The sequence below is a fragment of the Schistocerca piceifrons genome, chromosome 4, assembly GCF_021461385.2.
Source record: "Schistocerca piceifrons isolate TAMUIC-IGC-003096 chromosome 4, iqSchPice1.1, whole genome shotgun sequence".
Lineage (NCBI taxonomy): Eukaryota > Metazoa > Arthropoda > Insecta > Orthoptera > Acrididae > Schistocerca > Schistocerca piceifrons.
The window spans coordinates 19881180-19904667 of record NC_060141.1 but is presented as its reverse complement, the minus strand read 5'-3'; the positions used below and the strand labels follow the sequence as shown (position 1 = coordinate 19904667).

The 23488-nt window shown below is 39.4% G+C and overlaps 1 protein-coding gene across 1 annotated transcript in view; it reads right to left on the bottom strand.

The window, feature by feature from the left end:
* LOC124796311 (sorbitol dehydrogenase-like) overlaps positions 1-21715 on the bottom strand; it is a 114575-nt gene extending 92860 nt beyond the window's left edge. The window contains exon 1 of the mRNA XM_047260439.1: positions 21628-21715. Coding sequence (XP_047116395.1) covers positions 21628-21709 — 82 coding nt within the window. The 5' untranslated portion in view covers positions 21710-21715. The remainder of the gene's footprint in view (positions 1-21627) is intronic.
* Positions 21716-23488: the final 1773 nt, after the last annotated feature.

Below are 23488 nucleotides of genomic sequence, written 5' to 3'. Positions count from 1 at the left end.
TAAATGTGATAAGTCTTGTAAAGAGTGTGAAAATCAATTTTTGTTGTTTAATAAAGAAGCTTTCAAGCTGTTAGTCAGTTGTTCTATTTATGCTAAATAAACATTATGCATCTCATTACTTCATTCAGATATAAAGGAATGATCACCCCAAACCTAAAAAGCAAAGGTGGTGGCTTGGTGAGAATTGATTTGGGTGCTCCAATAAACATGTGGAATAATGTTACTGTGCATAAGAAGGGCGCTGTTTTATACGAAAGGATGTGGGTTTTAAGGGAGAGGATAAGGAGTCATATAAAAGAAATTATTCAGGTGGTGAAGGGAGATGAAAATTTAATAGTCATGGGTGACTGGAATTCGAGAGTAGGAAAAGGGAGAGATGGAAACATAGTAGGTGAATATGGATTGGGGTTAAGAAATGAAAGAGGAAGCTGCCTGGTAGAATTTTGCACGCAGCATAACTTAATCATAGCTAACACTTGGTTCAAGAATCATAAAAGAAGGTTGTATACATGGAAGAATCCTGGAGATAGCAAGCTTTCCATTTAAACAGACAAAACAACTATACATTAAATGATTTTTTGATTGGAGGTACATGGGATCAACCAAACATAACAGCAAAGTGCTGATAGCCTATAACTGCATGAAGTCTTGTAGCCGCACACACTTTCTGACACATATGAATCTTCATCAGATTTGATTCCAAGGGAAGTTTTGTCCTTCATATGAATCTTCTATCAGGTGCTCCCTCATTTCTAATAGAATATACAGTGATTTCAAGTATTAGAAAGCAAATATCATGTTTGTGTCACCTCTATCTGCACTTGCCACCTACACATCATTATTCTTCTAACAACAACATAATGAAAACAATATATTGCTACTGACTGTAAAGATGAAGTGCTGAGTTGTAGACATGTACAACAAAAAGACTGTTACACATGCAGCATTCAGGCAAAGCCTTCTTCAAATAAGGAAACACATGCAGATTCATTTACACAAGCAAGCACAGTTCATCTGCTGGCAGCTCGGACTGGAATACCAATGCATTCCGGTCCAAGCTGCCACATATGGCAACATGCATTTGTGACAGGTAAGGGGGGTGGGGGGAATACACACACACACACACACACACACACACACATGCACACACACACTGAAGCACCAAAGAAACTGGTGTAGGCACAGCTATTCAAATACAGAGATATGTAAACAGGCAGAATATGGCACAGTGGTCGGCAACTCCTATATAACACAAAAAGTGTCTGGCACAGTTAGATCAATTACTGCTGCTACAGTGGCAGATTATCAAGATTTTAGTGAGTTTGAACGTGGTGTTGTCGATGCATGAGTGATGCGACACAGCATCTCCGAGGTAGTGATGAAGTGGGAATTTTCCTGTACAACCATTTCACAAGTGTACCACGAATATCAGGAATCCAGTAAAACATCAAATCTCCAACATCGCTGTGGCCGGAAAATGATCCTGCTAAAATGGGACCAATGGCGACTGAAGAGAATCATTCAATGTGACAGAAGTGAATCCCTTCTACAAATTGCTGCAGATTTTAGTGCCAGGCCATTAACAAGTGTCAGTGTGCAAACCATTCAATGAAACATCATCAATATGGACTTTCGGAGCTGAAGGCCCACTTGTGTACCCTTGATGACTGCAGAACACAAAGCTTTATGTGTCGCCTGGGCCCTTCATCACTGACATTGGACTGTTGATGACTGGAAACATGTTGCCTGTTCGGATGAGTCTCATTTCAAATTGTATCTAGTGGATGGACGTGTATGGGTATGGAGACAACCTAATGAATCCATCGATCCTGCACGTCAGCAGGGAACTGTTCAAGCCTTGGAGACTCTGTAATGACCAACAGCTGGAGACAGCGTCTATCATAAAATATCTAGGAGTAATTATCCAGGTGACTTTAATTGGAATGACCGTATAAAACAGACAGTGGGAAAAGCATACACCATACTCAAGATTAATCAGAAGAATCTTAAGGAAATGTAACACATCCACGAAAGAAGTGGCTTACAAGGCGCTTGTTCGCCCGATTTGCCGGGGTTGTTCATCTATCTGGGATCCCTATCAGGTAGGACTGATAGAGGAGATAGAGAAGCCGCAATGAAGAGTGGTTCGTTTCATGACAGCATCGTTTAGCTGGCAAGAGAGCGTTACTGAGGTGCTAAACAAACTTCCCTGCCAGACGTTGCAGGAGGGATGTTGTGTATCACGGAGAGATTTACTATTGAAATTTCGGGGGAGCACTTTTCAGGAGGAGTCAGACAACATATTACTCCCCCCCCCCCCCCCCCCCCCCCCCTCCGCCACATACATATCACGTATTGACCACTAGGAAAAAACCCGAGAAATTAGAGCCAATACAGAGGCTTACCAACAATCATTCTTCCCACGCACTCTTCGCGAGTGGACCGGGGTTGGAGGGATCAGATAGTCGTACCGAAAGTGTCCTCCGCCACACACCATTAGGTGGCTTGCGGAGTATGATGTAGATGAATGGGGTGGAGTGTGTATAGTTGGTGTAATATGGGACCCCCGATATGTCTAGATAGGACTGTGACAGATGACACATACATAAACATCCTGTCTGATCACCTACATCCATTCATGTCCATTGTGTATTCCAATGGACTTGGGCAACTCTGGCAGGACAATGCAATACCCCACACATCCAGAATTGCCCCAGGAACACTCTTCTGAGTTTAAACACTTCATCTGGCCACCAAAGTCCTCAGACATTAACATTATTGAGCATATCTGGGATACATTGCAATGTGCTATTCAGAAGAGATCTCCACCCCCTCATACTCTTGATTCATGGTGTCAACTCCCTCCAGCAGTACTTCAGATATTAGTCAAGTTCATGCCATGTCATGTTGCAGTCCTTCTGAGTGCTCTTGGGGGTCCTACACAATATTAGGCAGATGTACCAGTTTCATTGGCTCTTCAGTGTGTAAATCTGCTACTCAACATGTCATCTTTACAATGAGTAGCAATCTGTTCTTTTCTGTATATTGTTAATATTCCAAACTGGAGTTGCGATTGTTTGCTTATTCTTCCACACTCATGTCATGATGGTCACTTCTCAGTCTGTTATCTAAATGTGCAACCAATTATTTATTACTAGAATCTCATACCAGTAACTGAAGAATGGCAGTTACTCATGTGATTCATGGTGCATGGGTAAACATAAAAAAGATATGATGTTTCAAGTTTTTGAGCTATAGATATTTAGATGAGACTTACACACGCACACCTAGACTGAAACATGTAACTATCTGTTTTGTGTGCCAAAAGCAGGAACAAGATCAGGGGCTGTGTGTCTCAAATGCAGTAAAATTAATATTTCCTTTCCTTATGTTAAGCTTCAGAGTAGGTTGCAATCCACAAGAAATAGTAATCCACACACTTCAAAAGATTCATGCTGTTCTGAATAAGATAACATGACACAACAAAGATAAAGTTTATCAGAATCAGAATGGTATTGACAGTGGAACAGTGATTATAGGCATATTGTTCATACTTTTGACATATCATGAATATAGTAACTTGCTTAGTGACTGTTGTCTTCACTTAGTTATAACTGCATAAACAGGTTTGGGCTGTAAAGCAAGAAAAAACGGTAATCTAAACCCCTACATTCTTCATCTGTTAGCTCTCACCAACACTTCTTGTTCTGCAGACATCCGTGACTAGAGATTCTGTTAATGAACAGATTTATGAAACAGAAAGAACAACACAGGTGACTGAAATGCAACAACTGGGTATAGCTATGTAAAAGCCCCCCAACTTTAGAAAGGAAACAGAAAACTACACAAGTAACTCCCAAAGTTCTACACCAAACTTTTATAAACATATTGCCGCATCAGAAGTACACAAATAATTCAAGCACTGCAGATGTCATATGAAGACTGCACCTTCTTACGGGACAAATGTTGTTGTTGTTGTTGTTGTTGTTGTGGTCTTCAGTCCTGAGACTGGTTTGATGCAGCTCTCCATGCTACTCTATCCTGTGCAGGCTTCTTCATCTCCCAGTACATACTGCACCCTACATCTTTCTGTATCTGCTTAGTGTATTCATCTCTTGGTCTCCCTCTACGATTTTTACCCTCCACACTGCCCTCCAATACTAAATTGGTGATCCCTTGATGCCTCAGAACATGTCCTACCAACCGGTCCCTTCTTCTAGTCAATTTGTGCCACAAACTTCTCTTCTCCCCAATCCTATTCAATACCTCCTCATTAGTTATATGATCTACCCGTCTAATCTTCAGCATTCTTCTGTAGCACCACATTTCGAAAGCTTCTATTCTCTTCTTGTCCAAACTAGTTATCGTCCATGTTTCACTTCCATACATGGCTACGCTCCATACAAATGCTTTCAGAAACGACTTCCTGACACTTCAATCAATACTCGACGTTAACAAATTTCTCTTCTTCAGAAACACTTTCCTTGCCATTACCAGTTTACATTTTATACCCTCTCTACTTCAACCATCATCAGTTATTTTGCTCCCCAAATAGCATAACTCCTTTACTACTTTAAGTGTCTCATTTCCTAATCTAATTCCCTCAAAGTCACCCGACTTAATTAGACTACATTCCATTATCCTCATTTTGCTTTTGTTGATGTTCATCTTGTATCCTCCTTTCAAGACACTATCCATTCCGTTCAACTGCTCTTCTAAGTCCTTTGCTGTGTCTGACAGAATTACAATGTCATCGGCGAACCTCAAAGTTTTTATTTCTTCTCCATGGATTTTAATACCTACTCTGAATTTTTCTTTTGTTTCCTTCACTGCTTGCTCAATACACACATAGAATAACATCGGGGAGAGGCTACAACCCTGTCTCACTCCCTTCCCAACCATTGCTTCCCTTTCATGTCCATCAACTCTTATAACTGCCATTTGGTTTCTGTACAAATTATAAATAGCCTTTCGCTCCCTGTATTTTACCCCTGTCACCTTCAGAATTTGAAAGAGAATATTCCAGTCAACATTGTCAAAAGCTTTCTCTAAGTCTACAAATGCTAGAAACGTAGGTTTGCCTTTCCTTAATCTAGCTTCTAAGATAAGTTGTAGGGTCAGTATTGCCTCACGTGTTCCAATATTTCTACAGAATCCAAACTGATCTTCCCCGAGGTTGGCTTCTACCAGTTTTTCCATTGGTCTGTAAAGAATTCGCGTTAGTATTTTGCATCAATTGTTCCCTTATGCTCTCCGTGAAACTCTGTACAACGTCTGGTTTAGTCAGTTTATCCAGGTCCCATCTCCTTAAATTCCCACGTTTTTGCAGTTTCTTCAGTTTTAATCTACAGTTCATGACAAATGTTAGCTGCTCATTTATTTGTTGTGAGATATGTAAAATGCCTTTCAATAATGAACAGGTAGCACACATACTAAAGTTTAATAATTATGCTTTTGACTTATTTTCTCTGTTTTTTAATATGTGGTTTCCCCCTTCTGCCTACCGTATTTACTTGAATCTAAGCCGCACTTTTTTTCCGGTTTTTGTAATCCAAAAAACCGCCTGCGGCTTAGAATCGAGTGCGAAGCAAGCGGAAGTTCTGAAAAATGTTGGTAGGTGCCACCATAACTAACTTCTGCCGTCGAATATATGTAGCGCTACACAGGCATCCTTTGTAGGCACAAAGATAAATACTGGCGCCAAAACCTCTGCGTCAGTAAATAAAATTTAAAAAAAAATTGGAAGATGAGCTTTTTTTCTCCGCCCGAGTTTCGACCACTGCATTTTCATACATTATCCAACGAAGTAAATACAAATTCCGTATTGTTCATCTTCGAATGTAGCAGAATTTCAATGTACTACGAAAATCTGACTGGCAAGACTGGGATTTTTGTCAATATGGCCAACTCTACGTTCTGAATTTTTTCCTACCTGTGAGAAGAGATGGTTGCTAATAGGAACTTGATGAAATGTGAATCACATGCAGTATTCTCTTCACCATAAGAATAATTCGAATATACACATTTTGCCATGTATTCTTTCATGTTTGCTTCTATCTCATTTAAATCCTGTCTGCCTAATAAACTTACGAAACTAGCGTGAGACAACAGCAATCGCGGAAGAATATACGTACCGTGTCATGTTCATATTCGTATTACTCTTATGCCTAATAGTGATACAGTCAGAAATGAAGCACGGCAACTGACTAGATTTTTAAATCTAAGATGACTAATTTCTGTGCAGAATTTGATGTACTAAAGAAGTGGCCGCCAAGATTTTCAAACGGAGAAAAATTTTCGCCAAACTCTCATTCAGAACATGTTCTATCATACGCAGTCTATTATTTGGTTCTTGTTGATCATTATCAAAGAAAGCAGCAGTGTAAGTAACAACAAATAGCAGTCTCTTGCCATTGTTTCGCTAATGAGACGATTCCTCTCTTTTTTTAATTGTAGGCGGCGGTAGCGTGCACAAAAGCAAGCCATGCCGCGAGCAGCGACAGGCCGTAAACACGCACTATCAGAATGCGACAAACAATGCGTGACACAGTACAATAATGCATTTTCAACTTAGAGTGACGAAACACCTATAACAAAGTAACGGCACTTATCAGACCAAAGCAAAATAAGCAATCGATTCAAACCAGACGAAGCACGTGTAAAAAGGAAGGGTATCCGTATAAATACGGACAGAGCGCCTGACGCATAGCAACGGCTACCTGGTAAAGCTTAACTGCTAAGCTTACAACTCGAACCAAACTACTGTAGCTGTATCGTCATTCATTCGACCTAAATTGTCTCATATTACAATGGACCAACTTTGTTTCGATTTGGAGGTTCGGCCTAAAACTTCTCTCTCCCCTTGAATTTTTGAGGCTCAAATTTCAGGTGCGGCTTAGATTTGGGAATTTTTTTTTTTCCTTTACTTAGAGGCTCATTTTTCAGGTGCGGCTTAGATTCGAGTAAATACGGTATATCTTGTCTTCATGGGTTACTGTGGCTGTAATTGTGATAAGTAAAAAACATATTACTAATCTACATACTTGTTAATTTCTAGCATTAACAACGGGTTTTGGAACCACATGCCAGGTTGTACACTACGGCAAATAAAGGTGGAAAAGCTAATTAATGAATTCAATACATGATTCACAGTCATGTCTCAGGAGATCAAGAAGTACTCGATAGCATTGTCTGAGGGCACAAACTTAAGCAACTGGAAATTTGGAATTATTGAGTTTTGTGGAAAAGTCCTGCATAAAATGTGTACAGAATGGCCAGCTGAACAATGCGCACAAAAGAAAGCTCTTCTGGGAGAACTTAGCAAAAGTGATAAAAAAATGTAAGTCACAAATAATCTAAAGAATTTCCGGCAGGTATTTGGAGTATGGCAAGAACAAGGATACTGCCTATGATTTGTGGAATTAGCTAACTCACACTTTTGAGTGGTGAGGTAGGGCTATTCATCTAGACGCTGTTGACAAAGTTGTTTAACTCCTATGATAATACTACTGAAAATATTTTTTTAATACTACTTAAAATATTTTTTTAAGGGTCTGATGAGTTTGTATATGATTTGAAAGCACTGGGTGCTAATATTGAAGAAACTGATATAGTGTGCAGTTTTTTTATTAATGATGCCTCCACAATATGAAGTTTTAGTTGCTGCTCTGGAGACCTAGTCAAGTGAGCGATTGAAATTGAGCTTTGTAAAGGCTAGACTATTAGATGAAGAAACAAAACATAATAATTCTAAAGGTAACAAAAGATCATTAAATGAATTTCTTTGTTTGCAGCATTTGTCTCTCAGCAAGGTCATGTGTTCAAGCCAAACAACCACTCGAACTTAAACGAAGTACTGTGCTTGATGTCCACCTGGCTAGCCGTGTGGTCTAACACACTGCTTACCGAGCAGGAAGGCATGCCGGTCCCTGGCATGAATCCACCCGCCAGATTAGTGTCGGGATCCTGTGTGCTGGCCAGCCTGTGGATGGTTTTTAAGGTGGTTTTCCATCTGCCTCAATGAATGTGGGCTGTTTCCCCTTATTCTGCCTCAGTTGCACTATGTCAGTGATTTCTGCAAAAAACACTGTCTCCATGTACGTGTACACCATAGTTACTCTACCATGCAAGCATTTGGGGTTACACTCATCTGGTATGAGTTGTTCCTGGTGGGGGTTCACTGGGGGCTGTACCCCATAGGCTGCGGTGGGCTGGGTGGACTGCTGTGGCCTGTTGTGGGATTGTGAACCACTGAACAATACACAATACACAATGTGCTTGGTCCTACAATGTGTTTCTTTTCATGGAAAGAAGTATATAATGACTTTCACTAATACTTGTACTCGCTTTACAGCATCTTACACTCTCCAATCAAAGTCTGAAGTGTTTCATTGTTTTAAAGTATACTATGGAATGATTACTGCTCATTTTAACATGAAGAGTCATAGATTTACGTGTGACAATTGTCCTGAATACATTTAAAAAGAAATGATGAACGTCACTGAAGAAAAGGGACTGCAGTTCTAGTTTACATAAGATAAACACCTTAGCAAAATGGAGTGGAGGACACCAAATTGTACTATCACTGAAAAGGTTTGTTGTATGATTCTTGGCTGCAGACTTGGAAAGCAGTTCGGTCTGCAACAATATTGGAAGTTGTTTCTATCACTAATTGTAGTCCATTTTGAGCTTTGGATGGAGAAATTCCAGTAATGCTAAGCCATGGAAATAAGCCAAATTTGAAGAAATTATGCGTGTTTGTGTACAATGAATGTTTGTACATTTCAAAGAAATTATTGGCAAGTAAGTTTGATTTCTGACCATAAAAATGTTTCATAACTGGTTATTGTCCAAATGGTTACAGATTATGGTGTCCCAAACAACACAAGATTGTATTTGTAATAGATGTAATTTTAAAAGAAGATAGGTTTCTATTTGAAGCTGAAAGTAGTAATGACTGGATCTTGAAGGAGACTATTGGAATGGACAACTTAACACATAATATAGCAGAAGAGGGCACCAGAATGAAACAAACATTGAGGGAACTTGTAATCTTACCCTCCCACTCATTACCATTAAATTTTTCAGTCTCTTCAACAGTTTAGAAAGCTTTGAGAGGTGTAAGATATACAAAAAACTATTTTTACTTATTTTAGTTTTCTTGTTGTTGGCTGCAGTGCATCTAGGGATAGATTCTTGAGGTTGAAATTTTTTTAACTTTGTGGTTCCCAGTTGACATAATAAATGATGAAGATTTGTCTATCTTACTCTTGAATTTTATTTTCTTGTCACACTTTTTCAATATCACACCACCTTTACAATTTCCACATCTATAACACCACAAGCTATAAGGGACGTTCAAAAAGAAACAAGCTGGAGGCCTAATTACAGAAACCAGTACATGTATGTTAGAAGTATTGACCCTGGCTGTTGAGGCACTTGTTCCACTGTGGCACAAGGTGGTGAATGGCTGTCTCATAGAATTCCTGGGGCTGCGATGTTAACCAGTTCTGCACATACAGCTGGATGTTGTCATGTGAGGTGAATCGTTTGTCCCTCAGGGTGTGATGTAGGGTCTGAGTGGGGTACTGTCAAGTGGGGCCTGTCCCAGGGATGAGTGTTGGGGCCACTCCTGTTCCTTATTTATATAAATGATATGCCCTCTAGTATTACGGGTAACTCTAAAATATTTATGTTTGCTGATGACCCTAGCTTGGTAGTACAGGATGTTGTGTGCAACAATGGCTCAGTCTCAAATAGTGCAGTAAAAGACCTAAGTTCATGGCTTGTAGAAAATAAACCAACGCAAAATCACAGTAAGACTCAGTTTTTACAGTTTCTAACGCACAATTCAACAAAACCTGATGCTTTAATTACACAGAATGGGCATATGATCAGTGAAACTGAACAGTTCAAATTTCTAGGTGGTCAAATAGATAGTAATCTGTCATGGAAAGTCCATGTTCAGGGTCTTATTCAAAGACTTAATGCTGCCATTTTTACTATTCGAACGGTATCAGAAATGAGTGATCGTTTGGCACAAAAATTTGCCTACTTTGCTTGTTTTCATTCACTTATGTCATATGGTATTATATTTTGGGGTAACTCTTCACATTCTAAAAGGATATTTTTGACTCAGAAACGGGTTGGTCGGACAATAAGTGGAGTAAGTTCACAAACCCCTTGTCGACCCCTGTTCGCGAGTCTGGGTATTTTGACATTGGCCTCTCAATATATATATTCCTTACTGTCATTTCTTGTTAACAGTATTAGCTTATTCCCAAGAATAAGCAGCTTTCACCCAGTCAATACTTGGCAGAAATCAAACCTGCATTTGGATCGGACTTCCTTAACTCTCGTGCAAAAAGGTGTGCAGTATATTGCTGCATCCATTTTCAATAAACTGAATTAAAAAATCATAGCAGTAATCCATGCACTTTCAAATCGAAACTAAAGGGTTTCCTCATGGATCATTCCTTCTATTCTGTCGAGGAGTTCCTTAAAAAATTAAGCTGATTCTCATTGTATTGTTGATTGCATTTACTTAAACTTATGGACTGACTTTTTTCAAGTTCATAAACTTTTATTTTTACCTGTTATTACTTTCATGTTGTAATTTCATGTACTGACACGTTCCATGACCTTGGAGGTTTGCTCCTCAATTTGGTCCTACGAAACTTGATGTGTAAATAAATAAATATGGAGGCATAGAGACAGTTGTTTTTTCCTTGCCCTGTTTGCGAGTGGAACAAGAAAGGAAATGATTAGTGGTACAGGGTACACTCGGGTACACTCCACCATGCACCATACAGTGGGTTGCGGAGTATCTATATAGATGTAGATTTGAGAGTTTATGAAGGAGATCAGATTTTGACAATTGGAAGCTGACAGATGTCTCTATGTTGAAAGCACTGATGATTATAATACTTATTTGCTACTTTATATACATGATGTAATTTCTGGCAATCTTAAAAGAAAAATCAATGGTATTGAGAAGAATTTAAAATTAAAATTCGAAATGCAAGAATTCAGAGAAACAAAATTATTCCTTGGAAGAAATACACAGAGGACCAATGGCAAAATATTTCTTGGTGAACATGTTCATCTCGACAACTTATTGAAAAGATTCAACATAGAGGATTGGAAACACTATAAAACACAAATGAGTGTCAAACTCAATGAAAATGTTTGCGGTGACATGGTTGGAAATAAACTGTACAGAAAAATAATAGGTTGTTTGATGTATTTAATGACAGCTACAAGACCAGACATAAGTGCTCCAGTTTAATATTTTAGTACACATCAGTATAATGTAAATGGGCAGATAAAAAAATTTACTCACCAAGCGGGAGACCTTGCGAGGGGCCTGAGGTTTTTAGGAGGGTCTGTAGGTCAGTTTGAATCACATGAATGTGATCTTGATGGCAGATGCTGTATGTAGAGGTGTCAGCTCGCGTAGACCTTCACTAACATACTTTTGGTCAAGTATCACAGTGGTAGATCCTTGTCTACTGGGAGAATAATGATGTGTTGGAGTTTTTACATGAGCATTTGTACATGCGTATCATTTCACTCAGGTTTCCAGGTCACTTCAATGATGGACAAATTTGGCCCCCCAATAGTCCAGACCTCAATCCATGTGACTTTTTCTTTGGGGGTACCTAAAGGAAAAAAAAGCTTGCAGTGAAATTATGGAAGACATGTGCCGTAGGGTAATCACTAACTTCAGTGTTCGTTTGAAGGAAGTTAGGAAACAAAATGGTGGACATAAGTTAGGAAACCAAATGGTGGACATATTGAACATGTGCTGAGTTAGAACAAATCTCCATGGATGGCTCTTCATTGTAGTATATGTTCCTTTCAGATTGCATTGACAGTAAAGTTTATATTCAAAAATAAAATGGTAACACATTTCGTGCACCACCCTGTAGATGACTGAAGCACGTGGATATTAAATACAATTTCATATGTTAACTGTGAAACGGACATCTGAATGTTCAATACATTAGCTCTCAGTAACAAGTGGCAGACAGTATAACAAAAGCTACTATGAGTGTACAGTTCAATATACTGTGTCTGAAGGTGGGATTAGTGAAATTTGCAGACAGTTAAAGAAATTATTACGTCGAGGGCCTTACGCTAAGGCAAACTTAACTCTCACTGCTGATCAGACAAAATTATCACTTAGAAAAACAATTATTTCACTGTATTCCATCACATTGCTTAATATTCTAGCCTGAATGGTGATATACATCCAAATCTTGCTTATCCTTTCCAAACATTACTCCAGGCAACTATGTTTAAAGTTGTAGTTCCGTAATGTTAGAAAAGGCTGTACCATGACAGACTTCTATAGGTAGATAGTTATCTCCATATACTAAGTGCACTGAATGCAAACACTTTTATTATACCACAATTAATATTAAAATCTCATATTTAAGATGGTTTTTACTGCATATTGCCTCTGTTGCTACACCAAGAAGCTGGTTACTTCAGATGGTAATGTTTTCAGATAAGCTGCACCGTCTCCTCCACATATGCTGACACCTTTCATTTTCTGCTTACCTTAACTCTTTGTTTGACAGAAATTCTTTAATCGTTGTACCAATTTACTTTCTTCCATCCTCGTATGACTCCATTACTTATAACTAACACAACATAATACATACAGATAACACTAGAGAAACTTTTTCTAAAATATTCCTATACTAAAGTATCCTGCTGAACAAAATCATATGGAAGTGAAAGATAGAATGCTTCTGATTCACTTATAAACTATAGATAGAATAGGAGAAGAGTTTGACTGCCTCAGGAAACACGAAAAATGAGACAGACAGCTGGGGTAAGCATTATCGCCACATAATGAATCCAACACAAAATGTTGAACCCCCTACTTTTTATTTACACAAGAAATTAGTCACAAATATAACATCAATGCTGAGATTTTGAATCACCAAGAAATTGCACCCCAACAGCTGTCCTGCCAACACCACAGTTAATAATAGTACCTCTTGTTTCACACTCTTTGATAGCTTACCAGTAGCACCAATAATTTTTTTCCAGAAACATGCATCACTACTATATCCACTGTGTTCTTAATAGACTAAAACAATACCGGTGAAATGCTACTCATATCACTACCACTGTCCAGTTAACACTGTACACTTGCTGTTATTACAGAGTGTCACACTTCCTTTTTACTTACCAAGTGATGCTGTTCACAGAACAAATCCTCATTTGTCCTTTCCCAGGAAAAAATATCACCCTGCTGACCAAAATAATTATCAAACATAGTCAAATGACAAATAGCATGGTCCTTTTCCTCATTGCCACTCTCAAACTGTAACTCTTCTTTAGGCCCAATATTATCCTCCTGTATTCTTTCTTTACTTACCACATTGCCATAGTTATCAATTATTATTCAAATACCTCATTCTCATCACTACTGGATTCATCACTGCTATCATCATTACAACTACTGTCTGAGTCAGAACCACTGTCACTTTCTCTATGATTTAGATTTTGTACCACTTTCACCTTCCTCTCCATTTCAGTCAATTCTAAATCTACATTTTCATTTACTTTTACCAGTTTCTCCTCTACCACTACTGCACACTTGATTTCTACCTCTGTTTCAAAATCATTTTTAATCTGATCCATTTGGTTCTCAACTTCAACTCTACTTTCAGCACAAAGTTTCTCAGAAGCCTCAACCCTCTTACTATAGTCATCACAAAGTTTCTCTCTCTCTTCTACACATTTACTATTTATTACTGTTAATTTCTCATTAGTATGATGTACTACTTCCTTTATACTATTTCCCAACCTACTAATGTCTTTTTTCATACTATTTTACCAACCTGCTAACGTCTTCTTTCATACACATACTACTCATAATTTGCCTTAACATCTCTTCCAATTTTCCGTAACTAGTATTGTCCTGCGAATCAGTCCCCATTAAGCCTTTCCGTTTATTTAAAAACTTAACCTCTACAGCTTTGTTTTAAATCACACCACTCCCCTGTTGTCCATTGTCTCCCACCTCACCGGCCTGTTCATTAATGCCACTCATTATGTATCACTTAATATAAAATGGCTTTTGCTATGAATTGCCTTATCTTCATTCATTCTTCTTCTTCTTCTTCTTCTTCTTCTTCTGCTGCTGCTGCTGCTGCTGCTGTGGTTTTCATCTTGATTTGTCATCTGCACGGCTGCTGAAAGCTATAATTTTCTTGGTGAGGCATCTTGTTTATCCTGGTCGGATGTGTCCACCTGCATGCTGATTGGCTGTTCCTGTACTCAATAGCTGCTTCCATAGAACCCACTTGCTGATTGGCTGCTGTCATACTGTGGCCATAAAACCGCTGCACTGATTAACTGTTGCACTTCCTTCATTAAAACCACTGTACTCTAAATTGTTCTTAAGTTCACTGTTCAAAGTTTGCAAGCCCAATTTATTGTGTCTACATACAATATTCCTCACCCGCAACGGAACCATATGTGGCATTTGCCTGCTGTACGATCTTCGTTGATAGTCCTCAGTGTCAATGTATTGCGTTGTTATACTGGCTGAATTATCGGGGTGGGGAGGGAATGGGTAGATGTTCTACACTGACTACTGTAAATGATGTAGCCAACAGGTGAACATTCACGTTTCACAGTTCTTTACTTTCACTGTTCACAATTTCCCCACTATTACACAGTTAATATGACCAGCTCACTATTGGTTAACTTTTCGATAAGCCTCATTAATAGTTTGCAGGCAAACATCAGCATACTGCTACAATAGTTTACTGTTGAACGTCTCTGAGCAGTAAAAACCTAACCACACAGTTCTTGCAGAATAATATGGTACATATTGAACAGACACTGCCATTGTTTTAACACATGGCCTATTTATATTACACTTATTTCACAGTTATGTTGATGCATTGTTGTTGTTCTAATCAACACAGGTTTCTTGTCTGAAACTTGGCCATGGACTGACTGTCTTGGAACCAAAAATCAGGCCTTTATGTATCATCACAAGAATAAGTACTGAAACTAAACATTGTTTGATGTTTAAGTTACAGAAATTACGATTAAAACATAACTCATTCTATATATCAAAAAATTCCTTCTTTTTAGCAGTTTCTTATGCTAGGAGGGTGAAGCCGAATAATTTGTTTAAATGATGAAATTAACAGATATAGTTATACAAGCAATACTTTAAACAAACCTGGTAATTACTTTTGGATTAATTAAGGGCTGGCTTTGCTAACATATATTCGAACAGAGCCAAATAGATACTTTAAGAATACTAGTGGTTGTTCCTCCAAAGCTTTTTAATTAGTACATAATTTATATTTGTTTATAAGTCAACAATAGAATCTAAGTCACAAACCAATTACTGATTTCACCCTATAACAAAATATATTCACTATGAATAGTCAAAATAGATAAGGAAATTAATTACATACACAGAACTAAGCACAAAACTAGATCTGGTGCTATATTGTTAAAGACTGAGGGCCAACCTTTCTCTTTTTATGAAAATGTAGATTATACTTATGTATGTTAATGGTAATTAGTTAAAATGAAAAAAATGTATTTAAGGAGGCAGATAGCAAAACAAGAGAGGAAGTGAAAAAATCCCAGCATCCTTCGTCACATAGTGAAAGGTGTAAGTTGAAACAAGGCCCTGGGAATAGACACCACTTCATTAGAATTGCTGATAGTGTTGAGAGAGCCAACCAGACAAAACTCTTCCATCTGGTGAGCATGATGTATGGGACAAGTGAAATACCCTCAGACTTCAAGAGGAATATAATAATTCCAATTGCAAAGAAAGCAGGTGCTGACAGGTGTGAATATTACTGAACTACCAGTTCAATTAGTCATGGCTGCAAAACATTAACATGAATTCTTTACGGAAGAATGGAGAAACTGGTAGAAGCTGACCTCAGGGAAGACCATTTTGGATTCTGAAGAAATGTAGGAACACATAAGGTGATGCTGACTTTACAACTTCTCATAAAAGATAGGTTAAGAGAAGGCAAATTACATTTATAGCATTTGTAGACTTACAGAAACCCTTAGGCAGTGTTGACTGGAATACTCTCTTTGAAATTCAGAGGGCAGCAGGGGTAAAATACATGGTGTGAAAGGCTATTTACAACTTGTACAGAAACCAGACTGCAGTAATAAGAGTTGAACGGCATGAAAGAGAAACATAAGTGGAGAAGGGAGTGAGACAGGGCTGCAGCCTGTCCTCACTGTTATTCAGTCTGTACACTGAGCAAGCAGTAAAGGAAACCAAAGAAAAATTTGGAGTAGGGAATGGAGAAGAAGTAAAAAGCTTTGATGTTTGCTGATGACATTGTAATTCTGTTAGAGACAGCAAAGGGCTTGCCAGAGCAGTTGAACAGAATGGACATTATGTTGAAAGGATCTGTACATTGTACATTGAGCAAACAGTAAAGGAAACCAAAGAAAAATTTGGAGTATGGAATGAAGAAGAAATAAAAAGCTTTGATGTTTGCTGATGACATTGTAATTCTGTTAGAGACAGCAAAGGACTTGCAAGAGCAGTTGAACAGAATGGACATTATGTTGAAAGGAGTATATAAGATGAACATCAACAAAAGCAAAATGAGGATAATAGGAATTTAGTCAGATTAAATCAGTTAATGCCAAGGGAATTAGATTAGGAAATGAAACACTGAAAGTAGTAGATGAGTTGTGGTATTTGGGAAACAAAATAACTGATGATGGCTGAAGTATAGAGGATATAATATGTAGAGTGGCAATGACAAGAAAAGCTTTTCTGAAGAGGAGAAATTTGTTAACAAGTGTCGGGAAGTCTTTTCTGAAAATATTTTTATGGAGTGTAGCCATGTATGGAAGCGAAACATGAATGATAAACAGTTTAGGAAAGAAGTGAATAGAAGTCTTTCAAATGTGATACTACAGAACAGTGCTGAAGATTAGATGGGTAGATAATGTAACTAATGAGGAGGTACTGAATAGAACTGAGGAGGAAAGAAATTTGTGGCACAATCTGACTAGAAAAAGGGATTGGTTGATAGGACACATTCTGAAACATCAAGGGATCACCAATTTAGTACTGATGGAAAGTGCGGAGGGTAAAAGTTGTAAAGGGAGACCAAGGTGCAGAGAGTAAAAATCGTAGAAGGAGACCAAGAGATGAATGCGGTAAGCAGATTCAGAAAGATGCAGGCTGAAATAGTTACTCAGATATGCAGAGACTTACACAGGATACAGTAGCATGGAGAACTCCATCAAACCAATCTTTAGACTGAAGACCATCACAACAACAACCACAGTTTTGGGGTGCAAAGTTTATTGAAACAGGAAGTGAATGGCAATGAAATCCTTAATTCAGATTGGAGTACTTGCTGTAAGAACAGGTTAGTCACAGGTGGTGGTGGCACTTTTATCACAGTGAAGAACTTCATAAAATGCAGTGAGGTTATCATGGAGTCCAAATGTGAATTAATCTGTCCTTGTTATCCTATAATATTCTAGAACTGAATTCAAGTACCACAAGGTGACCAAACTGTTACTATACTTACAGGTTCAGATATATTTAACTGCTATTTTACAATGAAACATATCACATACAAAGCAAACAAAATCCTCCTATAGATGAGTTCATTATACCTTCACAAGTTCACATCCCATAAGAAGAGGAACATAACTGTTGGATCAAACTGCAGTTATTGTACGAGGGCGGTTCAGAAAGTAACCTCCGATTGGTCACAGTGCGGGTTGTGGGGGGAGTAGCGACGCCATCTGTGCGTTCACGCACTCAACAGGTCAGTCGGCATCAAGCCGTGGTCGAGTGAACGTCGTACCTGTGCTAGTTTAGTTTTTGTGGCAGTTTGAAATGTGTGCTGCAATAGAAAACCCCGTCAAATGGGAAGTGCGTGCTGTCATAAGGTTTTTTACAGCCAAAGGATATTCTGCAGCAGCTATTCATCGTGAGCTTTGTGCCGTGTACGGACCAAGAGTTATGAGTGAAGGAGTTGTCCATGAATGGGTACGTTTATTTAAAAGTGGACGAGAAAACGTTCATGATGAAGAGAGGAGTGGTAGACCATCATTGGTGACTGACGAACTCGTTCAGACAGTTGATGCAAAAGTTCGTGAAAATCGACGTTTCTCAATGTCGGAGTTGTCTACTGGTTTTCCACAGATTTCTAAGACTCTCTTGTACGAGATAGTGACAACAAGATTGGGGTACCGTAAGTTCTGTGCACGATGGGTGCCCAAAATTCTTACCGACCACCACAAAACTCAAAGAATGGCCTCTGCATTAGACTTTCTGTCACGTTGCGAGGACGAAGGAGAACCATTGTTAAATAGAATCGTGATCGGTGACGAAACCTGGATTAAGTACGTGAACCCTGAGACAAAAGAACAATCAAAGATGTGGGCACATTCAAATTCGCCTACCAAACCAAGAAAAGCCTCACAAGATTTTTCTGCCAGAAAACTGATGGCAACGGCGTTTTGGGATGCCAAAGGGGTGTTGTTGGTTGAATTCATGGAACGTGGTACGACCATTAATCAAGACGTGTACTGTGAAACAATAAAAACGTTACGACGGGCTATACAGAACAAACGCCGTGGTATGCTGACTTCCGGTATCGTTTTTTTGCACGATAACGCCCGTCCTCACTCTGCTCGCAGAACAACGGCCCTTCTTGAGTCCTTCAAGTGGGACGTTATCAACCATCCACCTTACAGCCCAGACCTGGCGCCAAGTGATTATCACCTCTTCATGCATTTGAAGAAATGGCTCGGGTCACAGCGGTTTGATGACGACGAAGAGCTCAAAGATGCGGTCACAGGCTGGCTCCAGGCACAAGCGGGTGATTTTTATGCAGAAGGAATTTCAAAGCTTGTGAAGAGATACGATAAGTGCCTCAATCGCTATGGAGACTATGTAGAAAAATAGTGCAAAGATGTAGTTGTAAGATGTATATATTAAAATATTTTTATTTAACTTGGTGTATTTTTTTAAATCAACCGGAGGTTACTTTCTGAACGGCCCTCGTATTAACAGCGACACTGAGAATGGCCCACAATCTTCATGTTCACCTCTGTCATCCTTGGTGTCGTTGATAGTCGAATGGCCTAGCTAGAAAGTTAATACTATGAAAAGGATTAGTGGAGTGGACATGGGGAGTCGCAGATAGGCAGAACAAAAAGACTCTCACAGTTATAGCTTTCAGCCATTAAGGCCTTCATCAACAATAGACACACATACGCTTCACACACACACACACACACACACACACACACACATACACACACACACACACAAACGCAACTCACACACACACACGATAGCGCGTTTGCGTGAATGTGTGTGTGCTCGTATGTCTGTCTAATGTTGACGAAGGCCTTAACGACCAAAAGCTATAATTGTGAGACTTTTTGTTGTGCCTATCTGCAACTGAGCATTTCTGCTATATGGTGAGTAGCAACTTTCCTTCTCATGATACTGTTACATTCCAGCCTGGATTTTCCATTGCTTGCTTACAGTTCAAGTGTTTTATTTAGTCTATATAGCATCAATATATTGTGTAGGCTATATTATGAATTATGTTTGATATTGTAGCAGAATGTATCGGAATTTGAGTATGATTGTAGCAGAAATAATGTATTTTTGGCTGGGAACATCGATGCAGAAGAGGTGTAAGAATGTATTTGAGTATTGCTGTGGCTTTTGTCCTTGCAATGGAGGTGTCTCTCTGCTGCTTTCCAAGGCACGTGGCTGTTGTGGGGAGCAGAAGGATGGATATAGCAGCAAAGGAGGTGAGTCTGCTGTCATCCTGCATGCTCCAGCCTCGCTGTTGAAGTACAGTCATGTGCCCATGGGAGGAGGAATGGTTTCAAGTGACAGACAATAATCTGCTTTCAGCTAGCATTCACAGAGTTAGGATATGTAACTGAACACAATTTCATCATGTGACCAAGTGAATTAAATGAATGGCAGTGTTTTACAGTTCTACATGCTGTTGTCAGTTCAGTGGTAGCAATGAGTGTATCCTCTCTTGTATCCAATACGACACTGCAGTGCCTGTGTTATTCTCAATACGATGCAAAGGCAATGCAGCAACGATAGTCATTGTGAAATACATTAAATGTATTTGCAACATCGAATATAGACAACCACTAACTGTGGAACGGAATGACGACAATGAAAATTTGTGCCGCACCGAGACTCAAAACCAGATTTCTCACTTATCACTAGTGGTCGCCTTACCATTTGGTTATCCGTGCACAACTCACGGCCATACCCAAACTTCCGTGTGTCATCAACTGTGCATCTACAACTTGTACCGGTACATCCATCATGTATATTCCTGTACAGGTGAGGCAAGTTGCTTGAAAGTTGCTTGCCCATTGCATGCAATAAATATGATATTGCAGTGCCTGTATGATTCTGAATACGATGCAGAGTCCCTTTGGATACTTATGTGACACTCTGTTGACACCAGGAAAACGACTTTCCAGTAATATATCTCACCTGTACGGGAATATACATTATGGATGTACGCACGGTTGACAACATATGAAAGTTTGTGTCTGGACACGAGTCGTGCACAGATAGGAAAATGGTAAGGCGACCGCTCACAATAAGCGGGAAATCCAGGTACGAGGCCCATCACGGCGAAAATTTTTGTTGTTGTCATTCCATTCCACAGCTGGTGGTTGCCTATATTCGCTACGTTGCCTCTTTTTGTGAAAGGCCACATTTCTCTGTATCCGTTGCTGAAAGAGAAGTTACGTTTCGCTTTGGGCATCACAAATCAATGAGAACTCACACACTATAATAAGACACACAGGCACTGCAACAGCGTACGAATTCATGGTTCTCACTCAACAATATGAACAAGTAAATCATGATTGTTACACAGCTTTGCGATTGCGTGAAATAAACTTCAGTACATAGAGTAGAGTAAAAAAAAAAAAAAAAGTAGATCAACAGGTGATTGCCGATTAATCGAGACGCATGGGCAACCGTAGCCTGTCGTAAAGTGTAACGTACTTTGCAAATAACGCTAGTGAGTGTTGTTGTCGGTACAAATTTGCAGAAAATCGGGACAGGTAGTTAAAAAAGAAGAGTACATACTTCTTAAACCTCCTACCGCACCGTACAGCAAGTTCCTTGCTTACCACCTTCTACGCATTCATTTTCATGTAGCTGACCATTTTTAAGTGAGTGGCCATTATATTTCGAATTGTTCGCTGTGCCTATAAGTCGTGAATTTTGGTGTCCCAGCTGAGGCTTCGTGGGACGTGTTACGGCACACTTTAAAAAATCGGGAAGCCCGCGAAATTCGGGAACGTGGCACATTTACGTATTATCAACCATCTGGTTGTAAAAACACGAAAGATGGTATGCCATCACAGTATTCAAATATCTGAACACTGGTTTTTCTGGCTATGTGAATGCAGCTAATAAAAAATTGTCACGGCAGTCTGAGATCGGTACAAAATTCGGAGTACGGTATACAGTATGCGCTGCTGCTTGAATTCATAAAATTTTACTGGACGGTACCTTCACTTATTATATGGAAGTAGAAATGAGTAAAAAAATAAGAGCTGCTTTACCTGCAACTGGCCCTGGAGTAATCCGGAACAAGCCCTGTACGTAGGTGTGAGATGTCGACGCCCACAAAGAGCGTGCAATCATATCACCAGTAAGACTTGTAACGAAAATTTTACAGTTCGCACAAATTCTTCGGAAACGAGAGAGGGATGCCCGCAGCTTGTGGTCTAGTGGGGGGGGGGGGGGGGGGGTGCTCCTTCCTCTCTTAACAAAAAATGAACTTCACAATCAGAACTCGGATCCCTGCTTAGCACAAAGGCAGACATACGAGTTAAATATCAGACTGAAGAAATATACAAAACATAATGGACACTGACTAGTAGCAAGTGTACTGCGAACCATTTGCTGTGAAGTCTCGAAACGATTTCACCGTTGATTCCAAGAGTAACCACAGCCGAGATCCTGTGTATGCTTCCGCTATCAGCGTTTTAACACAAGATAATCTATTGTCATAGTATAGTCATGTTTTACCTTCATATTTCACAACTTAACGTACCATTTTCTTTTGGTTCCGGGATTGGCATTTCCTCCTAAAAAGGAAAAGAGACATACATAATCACTCTCTAATCTATCTTGCATATAACTCGTACTAAGGATTCTGAATTTTTTCTGGTGTCTGTATTGCTATAATTTTGAAAGAAATGGGCTTTACTTTGAGAAGTGAAAAGGGTTTCACATTTATGAAGAAGCGAAACTCTCCGTCGCATTTAAGTAAGGAAATCTTCCAGGAACTGCTTGAAACTTACCAGCCTTAAATCATCTATTCCATACAAAACAGCTGACAAATTCCTGTCTTCGGCTGTCATTTCGAACTACCTTCACAACAGTTAACACAAATATGTTGTACTATGAAATGAACTCTACCAGACCGTGGATTACCACAAGCGACGCGAAACGCACCTAGGTGGCTGACTGATTTTTTCCTTTATTCACGTGGTGCGTAGTCTTATCAGCCACGTAGGGTGTCAGACGACCATATAACATGAACTTGACAGGAGCATACACTGTATGTAAGCTGCAGCTTTAATTTCTTGTTAGTACAGAATGGAGATACGACTTGACGAGTGCAGAGAGAATAATTCTTCGTCATACATAATAGGCAACATCCGAAACAGATTCAGTCAGAAAGTTACATTTTAACGTACATCATCAATCTAATACAGTCTCTCCACATCTCTCGCCCCCTCCCATTCTCATTCTCTAGCACACAAACCACTTTCCCTTCCTACACACACACACTCACACGCACACGCATCGCGTGTAGCAAGAGGCCACACTATCGCCCAGCAGAGTCAAAATAATCCTTCTACATCTATATCATATTCCGCAAGCCACCTAAAGCTGTATGGCGGAGGTTCTTCCGGTGACATTAACTAATCTCCCTTCACTCTCCTCGCCACTGGCGCTTGTGAAGAATGATTAACGATAAGCCTCTGGATTACCTCGAATTCTCTCACCGTAGTCATTACGTGAGATGTGCGTGGGAGGAAGTAATATGTTATCCGACTCTTCCTGGAAAGTGCTCTCTCGAAGTTTCAGTAACAAACCGCATCGTGAATCACAACGCATGTCTGGTAACTTCTGCCAATGGAGTTTGTTGACCATCTCGGTAACATACTCCCGCCGACTAAACCATCCCGTGACGAAACGGGCCGCTCTTCATTTGAGGCAACATATCTCTATCTCTTTTTTCAGTTCTGTTTGGTAAGGATCACATATTGTTGAATAATACTCAAGAATCGGTCGAACAAGCGCCTTGTAATCCATTTTTTCGTGGATGAGTTACATTTTCTAAGACTGGTCTTCTAAATCCCAGCCTGTCATTTGCTTTCTTTTATATGGTCGCTCTGGATAGTTACTCTT